The 12,004-nt window shown below is 37.8% G+C and overlaps 1 protein-coding gene across 3 annotated transcripts in view; it reads right to left on the bottom strand.

Annotated features, from left to right (window-relative positions):
* Window positions 1-4,430, bottom strand: part of LOC119901807 (piezo-type mechanosensitive ion channel component 2) — an 86,766-nt gene extending 82,336 nt beyond the window's left edge. For 2 of the 3 annotated variants that reach the window (XM_038717492.1, XM_038717493.1), the window contains exon 1: window positions 3,866-4,430. In XM_038717492.1, the coding sequence (XP_038573420.1) occupies window positions 3,866-3,929 (64 nt within the window). In that variant the 5' untranslated portion in view covers window positions 3,930-4,430. The remainder of the gene's footprint in view (window positions 1-3,865) is intronic. The other variant, XM_038717495.1, reaches the window with a different exon arrangement.
* Window positions 4,431-12,004: the final 7,574 nt, after the last annotated feature.

Genomic DNA, 12,004 nt, shown 5'->3' with positions numbered 1-12,004 from the left:
TAAAAATACATCTTTTTTATTAGACATTTACTTACAAAAGTGTATTCTCCTGCTCTCCTTTTCATAATTCTTCTTTTACTCTTCAACTACTACTTTTTTTTTTTTTACCTCTGACATTTTTGTTTTTTTTTCTCTGATCTTGATTGGTTTACAGACTGAACAAGCACAGTGAAGCACTTATTGACATTTTTCTGATTCTTGTATGTTTAAGAATGATTATGGCTAAAAAGAATTTGCTGCATTTGAGTTTTCATTGTATTGTGTGATCAACTCAGTTCAACATTATGAGTTGTAAGCACAGACAGTAGGTTGTATGGCAGGGGCACATTTGACAGTTTCTTTCTAATAATTTTTATGTTAAACAATGGTAAAACATTTCTAAATGTCAGTAAGTTTGCTTTTCTTCACATGACCTTTGATTTTAACTAATCCAACAACACACAGAATTTCTACTACATTTTCTGTTCTGATTCTGCTTGATTTAATGTGGTTTTGATTAAATGGTTTTGCTCCCATGTGCATTGATATTGGATAGGCTGTTTGTTATCACAAGAGACAAGTACAATTTCAGGGGGTTTAAAGCATTATTTTTCCAGAACCACCTCTCTCTTCTGGACCATCATGATGGTGCCAAAGTGTCTACTTCAAGATTTGTGATGCAGCACCACAGCACACAGAACAATGTTTGTACAAATGTATTTTGTCTTCAAGTTCAAATTTAAACCTAACGCAGCATGAACAGAGTGATGCTCCGAGCAGCTAAGCATCTGCATGTGCACCTCTGTTTGCTTCAGTGCTTTACTCTGCTGCAACCTGCCAAACTCAACACAGCTGTCCTGTTGTACATTCACACTACAGGTTTAATACCAAATCAGACATTTGGTGCAAGTGCATGCTCATAATTATGTTCACACTCCAAACTCTGCCAGTAAACACATAAACAGCGGCCTATTTGATCAGCAAAACTGTAGCTGTGTGTATGTGTGTGTGTGTGTGTGTGTGTGTGTGTTAAAGAGACTGTGTACACATGGGCCCAGCAGTTCTGTACTTTTCAATAGAGGTGCTGTCAGATGGCCAACAGGAAACACAGGCTATGTAACGTCAGTAGACAAGTCTGTCACTAGGATGTGAGAAAAGCAACATATATTACACTACTGATCATATACAGTAGGGGTAACAATGTAGGTGTAGGTGTCGGATAACATCTACGGTGCTGCTGTGTGATTCCTCCCCACCCACTGGGTGGCCAAAAAGTAATATTTTTTTGCCCCAGAAACACACGACATGAGAACCGAAAATATGGACCAAAACAAGAGGGAAGAGAAATGAAACCTATTTACCTTCCAGCCATGAGTTACAAATAATAAAGAAATATATGTATAATAAATAATAAATACATTTATAAATAATCTGTTTTACATTGTCTGTGAGCTGATGGGTTTATGGCTTATGGCTATTGATTTACACCAAACCTATTCAGTTTTAATTAAAATGTTACTGTCAAACAGAAATACGTTTGAAGGAAATAAGCCGCTGAGCAGGTAGTGCTGATGACAGAAATACCTTCTCTCATACCTAACGCTGCCTGTTCCCGTATACCTTCCCTGCTTTCCACTTTACATTTCCTTCATCCTGTCAGTTACTGTGTGCAAGCTGCAGTGAATGACAAGTGCTCATTTGCACTTTGAAAAAACATAAAATATTAAAAGGTATGTTTACGATAAAAGGGAAGGCAATTCTTCTCTCCCTCACAACCGCATTATTAATTCATACTGTTAAAACGACTTTCCACGAATTAATGGAGACAATGCATGGCCTCACAATTGCTTTTGGAAATAAAGGGGGCGTCTGGCTGTCAAGTGATGCATTATGGTGGTACTGAGTGGGTCTTATCTATAGAAAGCATGCTGTTAGCCTTAAAATTACCTCAGCCCCATAAGTCTTACACATATACCACAGTAGAACCCGAGTGGCAATTAGACGCTAATCATTTTTGACTTGTGGCTTACCACAGTATTAAAACAAACTCCATTTAATAGTGTCTGCAAGGTGCAATCATACCCCGAGCTTCATCTCCACAAACTCTAAATCAGCGTTTAAGTGTGTGCCTTCTTCAGTGGAACTTGTAATATCTGAGCTCTAAAGGTAAGACTCTCTGCGTCTGTTTAAAGTTGCTTAGAGTCTCTCCTTCGTCCAAATAAGCTGCCAAGTTTGACTATGAGTCATCTTCTGAATCTGCATTGCTAAAGAGTGAATCAAACAAAACACTGACTGACACAAGAACACTAACTTCATCTGTGTAGAATGCTTTTCTTAACAAAGTTACGAATGCTGTAAACAAACCAAAAAACTCCACCACTGACTAAAACTCAGAGGAATGTGAAACAACACAAGACATGTAGCTCCAACACTCTTAAGGCAATATAAATGGTAATTAACAGTATAAACACTACAAGTGTGCGCTGAATGTCCAGTCAGCAGCTAAACAATCAATAACAACACTGATGATTAATTTATAGGCAACAAGAAAAACTCCACAGAACCACAGCAACTAATTAACGCTATAATAAGACACATAATACAGTTTAACTCCAATTTGACTTGCTGATTGAGCCACATAGATAACCTGTTTTTATTCAGAGCAGAGTCAATGAGATTAAACTGGTGTGTGATTTGATTATTTTAAGCATTTCATACTTTAATAAATAGAAAAGGATGCATTTAATATTTGTCTGGTTTTTAATATAAGACATTTTTTACACATACAAACTGGGACATAAACAATGTGCAGAGTGTGTGGACTCCAAAAGGGTGCTTTTGACGCATACTATGCAGTGACTGGATGCTCTGTTGTTAGCTGTGTATCCTTTCCTAAATCCAATAAAAGATGACAGCTAGCCAGGTACACCACTGTCCTGGTTTGTAATTTACACACCATCTGTGTCTTTTGTTTTCGTTTGGTCCCCAGTTTTGAGAGCACAAACCTCAGTAATGACAGGAACGAACTGTGACCTCCAGCATCAGGTCAATCTCAAATCATCATAAAAAATATTAAGTTTTCACACAATCATGCATTTGATTTCTGTTCTTAAGACTCTGCATACTCAGATATTCAGGTTTGTACTAGTGTACCTGAGATTTTGAATCAATGTCACAGATTGTCATGAGTGTAAGAATGGAAAACTAATTTAGCTAAATAAAAATAATGACAGTCACACAGTTAAATATAACCTATGACCTTGCTTTAAGGTCACAGGTAAGTACAATGTGTTGACTTATAGGACAGTATCAGATAGGGCTGGGCGATATGGCCAAAAATGTTTCATATTTCATATCATTAGTTATCGATAATTATCACGATAAATGTCAAAACATTTTTTTCTTTCAAGTTTAAAGGCTGATTTTTGCTCCTGAATGAAAATTGAAGAAAAGCTGTGTGGTTAAACTTTTATTTACGGTCAGAACGTGATAAACACTTGATGCCAAACAGTGGATCACTTCACAAATCTGAGGTAGAACATTCAAAACAATTATGATAAAATCTTTTTTCAACAAATAGTTAATAGTTTTTCAGTCCCTTTTTCCTCAACAAAATAAATATATTAATAGAAAAATTAAGTGCTAATTTGTTCATGATTCGAATTAATTCAATACATTCAACATTTATTGACGATATATTGAACATATTGTTATATTGTTATTAAGGAAAATTATATTATCATTATTGTTTTATTGCCCAGCCCTACTATCAGATAAACTATTATATAAACTCTTGATCAATCACCAACCCCACCTGGGGTTGACATGAATAGCAGTATAGGCAAAACAAGATGCTTAAAAAGTGGGGATAAAAGAAAAAACTTACCAGCTGCAAGACACAGTGGCAGCAGTAACCTGAAGACCAGCCCGCACACCACCTCAGAGGCCATGGCTCCGGGCAGCCCGTGTTGAGTCCAGATAAAAGTAGCAGAGGATTGTCTCTACGGTTTCTCTTGCATCCCACACTCCTGCGCTCTGTCAAAGCAGCTGACATCAAACTGGTGCGCTCCTGCAAACGGCCACATCAGCTCTCCCTGATGACACCCGGACTCCCGTGATTATTCCACAGTGAAAGATTGCGCACATGCATACCAAGGTTCGCCACAACAGGCATGTCACCGGTAACTAATGTCACCCTGACAGTTTAGTTACTCAGATGAAATAAATGTCATGTTGACGGTGCGCAAACAGCTGCGCTGGCACGGCGCGTAAAATGCCGGAGAAAGGAGCCAACAAGACCTTAAGTACAATTAACCTCCTTTTTAACTACAAAACCACAATAACGAAACGTTCAAAATATAAGAAAGTCTAATTTTGCTTCATTACTGTGAAGCGTGACAGGTAGACACAGAGTAACGCCGAGTAACCGGAGCGTTTACCCTTCCCGTTATGTCCCCTTGCTGAAATTTAACTTTCTGACTTCTGGTGTGGATTGTATTCGCCAACAGGAGGCTACAGGACCAGCTTGTGATTGACACCTGATTCAGCCAATCAAAAGTCTTCCGTCTTGTAACCGGTCCAGCCCCCTGTGATAATTGGAAGCAAGAGGTGGGACGCTGAGATAGATGCAAATACCACAATTAGCCTATTAAAAGATAACGTGTCCCAAACAGCATTAGTTTCATAAACGCTAAACAATATTCTCAAAGTTTAGTATTTGGTCTGCATATTAAAGTCTTTAAACATTAAATAAGCACGATGACTTTCAGAAAGATTTTATAAATGTCATGAGACTTTTACTGCCCGTTGCATCTCTTCAGGTCTGCTGTCCAGCTGTTCATCAGAGAGAAACAGCGACCCCTACTGGTCGGAGAGCAGCCTGCAAAAGCAGCACATCCACTTCAATGTAATCCTCCTTACCACAAAACAGGCCTGTCAGATTTCTCCTTGCAGGCAGGAACATTTATTTTACAAAAATGCTTTCATGTCTTGAAATAATTAAGAGCATTGTAGCGAAAACATCTCTGATTACATTTAATCTAGTTGTATGTTGAGTAAACAGAAATGATTTTGTGACTCAAACCTCAAGTTGATTTGCGTCTTTGTGCTAGTTGTCAGTGGGATGACATGCAGAGGTTATATTCCTGTGACAGCTGCTGAAGTGTCTTTGAGAAAAAAAGAAAAACTGAATCCCTTCCAGCTGCATGCCACCTAAGTCTGACCTCTGAACTCACTTTTGAAGACAACAAGCAAGTAGACCTTCAGTGGGGTAAGTAAAGCTTCAATAAACAGAACAATTTAGAAATATGACTTTAACACATTGACCATAACAATTTATAGAGGCACTGGTTTTTATAGCCTATTTTAAAACGATCTAGCTCATTATTGTCCATTAATTTAACTGTTGAACATATCAGCCCCAAATCTCCAATAGGCATTCAACTGTTTTGAGATCTGGTGCCTGTGAAAACCATATCATATGATGAACAGGATTTTCATGCTCAGACCATTCAGTGACCCTGAATGGTCTGTGCCCCTTTACTTGAGAGATTGGCACAAAATTAGATTGAGTAGATAGACTCTTGAGTTTTCTCTTGTGCCTGCATAAGGTTCACATAAATGTGTGTTTTAAAGTGAAATACCTAACATGCTAAACTAAGATGGTGAACAGTGTGACGAAAACTATTGTGAGCTGGTCAATTCTAGTGATGAGGAAGGATTCAGGAAACTCAGGGTGTCTTAAGCAGAGGTGTTTATTGAAGCTCGGTCAAGGAGAATGGCAACAGCAGTGCAGAGTGAGGACACAGTGTAGGGCCAGAACCAAATCTGAAGGTTTCTTCCTGACATGGAATATTTGTCATTATTTCACCTAACGATATTCACCACGTGTCCAAGTACATGTGTGGAGATTGTATTGGATGTTGGTTCAAAGCAAGACACTATACTTAAGTTAGCCTAAGTCACGCCAGACACGAGGGGAGACAGAGTTTAATTTATGTTGCTGTGGAGAGTCACAGGCTGTGAAGTTTGGCTTACTTTAGCTCTGCAAATGACCCTAACGTGTCCTGGGGAAACTGTGTGTGTGTATTACCATTAAAGAAGGATAATTCCTTCACAAACATGGTAAACATTATACTAGACTATTAGACTATCTACTAGACATGTTAGCACCGCCATTGTGTGCATGTTAGCAAACTGAGGTTAGCATTTAGCTCAAAGCACCACTGTACCTAAGATCATGCTCACAGCATGTCTGAAGTCGTTTCTTATTTGTACTGTGCATGACACAGAGCATGATATGATGGAAATACCTGTATTCATCATGTTTTCCCACAATTAATTTTTTGGTTTGAGTCATTGAAATTTAAACATTTGAAAAAAGGTCCCTGTTAAAATGTCATTAAGACAGATGTCTGTAGAAGCTCCAATGTTTACTGAGAACTTGTGTTGGCTCACATAACATTTATTTGAGCTTAATTTTAAAATACTAAAGAAGTATGTGCCAATATACACAGACATTTCTAAGAGAGTCTAAATATAACTGTCGTTTTCATTTTCTATTATCACAGATAAGTTGTGTGCTTATTAGTGTCTATTAAAACATAAATTCATCTTCCCACTTGCAAAATGATCTGATATAAGACAAGAAGTGTATGTTTAGATAGTCCTGTTTGCTGTGAAGGGTACCAAAAGACAATTTAAAAAGGCAACCACTACATTTAAACTAAATATAACGGAATACCCTTATTTCCCAAATATAAAAAAAACCTTTAAAACTCCACTAAAGGTTATTTATCACCACTGCTAAAAGAAACTGCATTTCAGTAAACAAGGAGTGCTGACCTCATGTTTACTTTTTGTATATAAGATGAACCTGTGCTGCCAAGTTTTAACTGGAGCACCAACATAGGCTACAATAAAAACAATCAATCATACCTGCTTTGATATATTTAATGACTATATAGACAAGAAAATGATCCATGCTTTTATTTCCTCTGAAGTGCATTAGGCAGGAGGAAAGCAAGGAGGTAAGTCTTCAGGACCGAGCCAAATGACCCTCCTCAGCCGCCACGTGGAAAACAGGGGGCTCTTAAAGCAGCAAAGGTCCCACTTGTGATTGGCCTAATCACCAACATGGATTCAGTTTATGAAAATAAGAAAAATAAACAGCGAAATGTTGCTGAGGGGAAAGCTGACTTTGGGAGACCATCAACATGTCAGCTGCCAACCTCTGCCCTGAAGCATCACTTTTCCCTGGAAATCCAGACTGGCTGGATGCTCTGCTGCAGCGGCCACGTGGGAGCAGTCAGAGAGTCCCCCATGAGATCCTGAACTGAACCAGCCATAATCAATAACCAACCTCAAAACATGTCAGCACTTGATTTGTTTCTGCTATTTGAAGTGCGGACCTGCTGATCTAATCCCTCAGATGAATGTGAATCTTAAGTAGCTTTTCTTTTTGATCCATTATTCATCCGATTCTTGAGAGGGAGTTATTGATAAGTTCTTGAGCCAAATGGACACGACAGTTTTACACAGTGAAGGTTCTTGTCAGTTGTTCCCGACTGACCTGCCTATCTGAATTATTGTAGCAGCAACAGGAATTATTTGTGTTGCTTTATACTTGATCCTTGTTCTTCTGAGACCTCCATGTCACTTCCAATAGCTTAATGGCAGTGAGGCTCAAACTAGCTGTGAAGAATGATTTAAGCAAGCAGTGCTTTTTTAGTTTAATTCATACTGAAACAGGAGTTGTCACAGTCACAATAGCTGCTCTGTGAAGCCGTACTTAAGCACAGCACTGCTTGAGCTAAAAGATAATGTCAGAACGCTAATATGTTCATAATTATCAATATTATCAATCATATCTGATGCTAGGCAAATATAATGTTTACTATGTTTAACATCTTATTTTACCATGTTTGCATGCTAAAAGTACAACCAAATTAAAATTCTGACCCAATGACGCTACTAAAGGAAAAGTCCTGGGATAGCTTAAGTTATTACAGTTATTACACATCCAATAACTGTTCAGAAAGTTCAGTCTGGACCAAAGTGGTGTAAACATGTATATATACATACATACAGTACATATATACATATTTTTTAAACTTTTTGTCTAGTCTGTCATGCCAAAATTACATTTAGAGTAGTGACTGAAAATCAAATAGCACAGAAATCGTTAAATATTGACGTGAATCTGGTGAAAATCTTTCAAAATGCTAAATTTGTTGTAATTTCACAAGACCTCCCACACTGCCCGTTTGCTGCAGCTTTTGCCAAGAAGAAAACAGAAGTGCAAATGAGATTAACGTCCAGATTGCTTCAATATTGATCCGTGAGTGAAATCCAAACTGTGTGTGTTCAATATTTACATGGATGCACTTTCCATGCACTCTAAAAAGGTGCCTCTGCTTAAGTGGGCTTTTTACTGTCTTTCTGCGGTGGCTGCGGGCAGATCGTCTCTTTTGGAATTTGACAGATATACTGTATATCGCTGTAGTCATATGAAACCTTGTAACTCCAGTTTGTGCGGTGTTCATGGTTTAACTGGACATATGTGAATTAAGGTTTGGTTTATTGTGTACTAACTAACTATATATAACTATATTGGTTCAATATGCAAATATACCGTTATCACCCTGCAAACCGGGCAGTTTTATAAAATCACTAAGAATCTACAGCTACACTGGCGGATCTGAGAGGCTTATGAGAATGTCAGCACTTTTGTGTGTATTTGGTCACACAAGTATTGAACAAATTGAAATTTTGACCTGATTATGGCAAGTCAGGGCATCACCAAAGTGATAACAATTCAGTGTGAGGGGGATATCAACATCTGTACCAAATACTATGGCAATCCATTCAACAGCTGTCAAGAAATTTGACTCAAAACCACACTTGCACCAGAGTAAAAGTCTGGGGATCAACAAAACGAGTAGGCTTCGTTCTCTGGGGACCATGAATGTCTGACAAGCTTCAAGCATTTAGAAGGCGATCTCAGAATGAGGGACTGACTGGACGTGCAAGGGATGCAATTGTTACTGACTACGTTTGAATGGTTGACCTCAGATGATTGTTCCTTTGTAATTAATGTACAGTAATAAGGGACAGTTTAAATTAAATATATTGTTTTTGTTTTGACCCAGATCAAAACCAGGATTAAATTAGGTGATGTGATCTGATTTCAGAATTCTTTTTCAAGATTTGATCCAATCCGACAGCCGAAATCCAATCAGATTACTGGGCCCAGGAGACAATGAATGTGTGTACACATTGTTGTGCCAACCTGTTAATGTTGAGATATTTCACAGGATAGGAGAAAATTCTACCTGCTGGTGGCAAAGTCAGTGGGATTTATCCTTTGGAAACCACGAATGTCAGTACAAAATTCTATGCATATTCATCCAGCAGTTGTTGAGATAGTTCACTCAGGACCTGCCGACCAGCCAGGCTCCTCTCGTTGCTTAAAAACCTCAAGCTTCAACTCTCACACTGGTGTTGATTGAGATGAGTCCCTCCCTCCCCCTTCGCTCTGAAGTGCTCTATCTAAGATAAGGCGCTATATAATGTAATTCATTATTATAATTACTATTAAACAGTAATCACATGAAAAGATATTCCCTCCAATCACAAAGAGCAGTCTCAATTACTGATGTGATATCTAACTTCTGGAAAGGTGAAACAACTGGACAGAGCTAAAAAGATTTAACTGCAGCGACTGCATGATTGTCTGGTCGTCTGCCTGGATGTAAAGAGACCATCCTTAGAAGCTATTTTATTATTGAAAGTTGAAGGATAATGGCATTCACTCACTGATGACTGAAGGTATGTTTAGTGGTGTCATAAAGGCTCATATCTCCTGAGCATTAGCAGGCAGGAAGATGCTCATGTTAATGCACACAGGATGGCGGCCTCATCAGAGAAGAACTGATATGTTGACAGATGTCTTGTATTACCTCTGGGTTGTTTGTACCATTACATCCTGAATGATTTACAGCACTCACATTGAAGAGCAGCTTTATCCTGTGAGGTCATTTATTATTGAGGACTGTTTGTGCTTCTGAAGACGCCTCAAAGCAGGAAGAGTTTGGCTTTTAACACAGAAGCAATGTCCTAAGAGGTCAAAGGTCATCCGGACTTCATTCCTCTGCTCCTGAAGGAAACAACAGCCTCTGTGTTTCATAACACAATGGACTTCTTAGGAGGAGTAGGCGCTGTCTGCTCTCAGAGAAAACACAGAGTAAGTGATTTGATGAGGAGGAACATTGTGATCAATACAGTTTTAGTTAATAATATTCAGTCAGAGGTTGATGACTTTTCAGCCCTGAATTACAGCTGTTCACTCTGTTATGCTTTTCCAGCAGCTTAGGTTAAGTTTGTAAAAGGTTTTAGAAGCTTTAGATGCAGACTAATAAATTACTTGAGGTTAGTGACTCCTTCTGGGAACAACCTCCCCGTCCTCGCTGTCACATATATCATCATTTTGTGATGTTCAGAGTCATCTTTGTGATGAAGTGCTGTTTATATTTCCGTCGGTATCTACTTTACTTCAGCTTCTGTCAACAACCTGTACTGCAACCAGTGAGTTCCTATGTTTCTCAGAATGACATTCAACATTCACCTGAAGAAATTGTTTTCAGCCGTCGCTTATATGTGAAGAGCAAAAAGCAGAGGAAATGCATGCCCCCCGACTGTTATATTAGGTTATGATGCATTCATTTCCAAGCAACATTTTACTACAGTTACAGTTGGATGAGAGGGACCTATTTTTTTTAATACTATTTTATTTGCCACAATTCATGTCATTACAATTACCCAGAGCCCAAAGTGTCATCACATTTGAGAAACTGGAGACATGAAATGTTTTTGTCCATAAAAAAGGACTTTTAATAATGATTTACAAAATAATAAATTTTCTGTCTATCAACTAATAATTTCAGCTCTATTTAAATATACTGCTGGGTAGTTAAATCAAGAATAAAGCATCATATTTAAAAAGTTCTCAGTCACATTTTCATTTGTAAAGTAAAGCTGATAAATAATAGTGTTCCAATACTCCAGTCCAGCCTTCTATAGTTTACACTGACAACACATGGAACATGTTTATCTCTTTCTGCTCACCATCTTTTATAGTACATCAACTGCTCAGCATCACCATCATCAGGAGAAAGACCTCAATCTGGAGATTGATCACGCAACAAAAAAATGGTGAGTGAGTTATCTAGTGTTCCTGTTGAGGGTTCATTAGGTGCCTAATGCACATCTAATCTGATTCTAGTTTTAAATCATTAAAAGCACAAAACAATATTGCTTCCCCTTAACAAAAACAGACTATGATTGAAGTTGAGCTTTCTCCTGTGATACAGTAACCTTGTTAGGAGCTACATATTATCCATAAAAAAAACAACCAATCATCAGGTCCTGCATTAGGTGTAATGTGATTGTACTGTAACTGGGAACTGAGTATGTTATTTAAAAGTTTCTTGCTGACTCTGCAAAACCTGCACTGCCCTAACACCCATTTTTATTTAGAGTCAAAGGCAAGGAACTGTAAGAATAAAATACATGATTTCTGAAGTATTATACAATACAATAATAAAATTTTACAATTGGTAAAATAGAATACATGCTAATATTTAATTTAATGGATTATTATTTAGTTGATTTCTACTGGCAATAACATGGTTAAACATGGATTTCAAATGTTTGGGATGCATCAAAGTCTAAAGAAATGTACATGTGAAAAGGTGTAAATCTGTTACTCTTATGAATAGAAAATTTATGTGTGAAAAAAACATTTGCCCCTTTTTATTTTCAATAGATGTTCAGATTTTCTATTGAATTCTGTCAATTCCTTTCTGTGTATGTACATACACCAAAACCACAGTATCTTCTAATATCTAAGTATTTTAATGTGAGATCTGGGCCAGGTGGGATTATATTGTACTGGGGAGATGATATTTGAATGTAACCTGCCACAAACGACAGCAGTGAGATAAAATACATGGTGTATAAACACTAT

The sequence above is a fragment of the Micropterus salmoides genome, unplaced genomic scaffold, assembly GCF_014851395.1.
Source record: "Micropterus salmoides isolate LMB-PRFRI ecotype aquatic unplaced genomic scaffold, ASM1485139v1 Ms_hic_scaffold_14, whole genome shotgun sequence".
NCBI lineage: Eukaryota > Metazoa > Chordata > Actinopteri > Centrarchiformes > Centrarchidae > Micropterus > Micropterus salmoides.
This window is presented reverse-complemented; position numbering and strand designations above follow the sequence as displayed.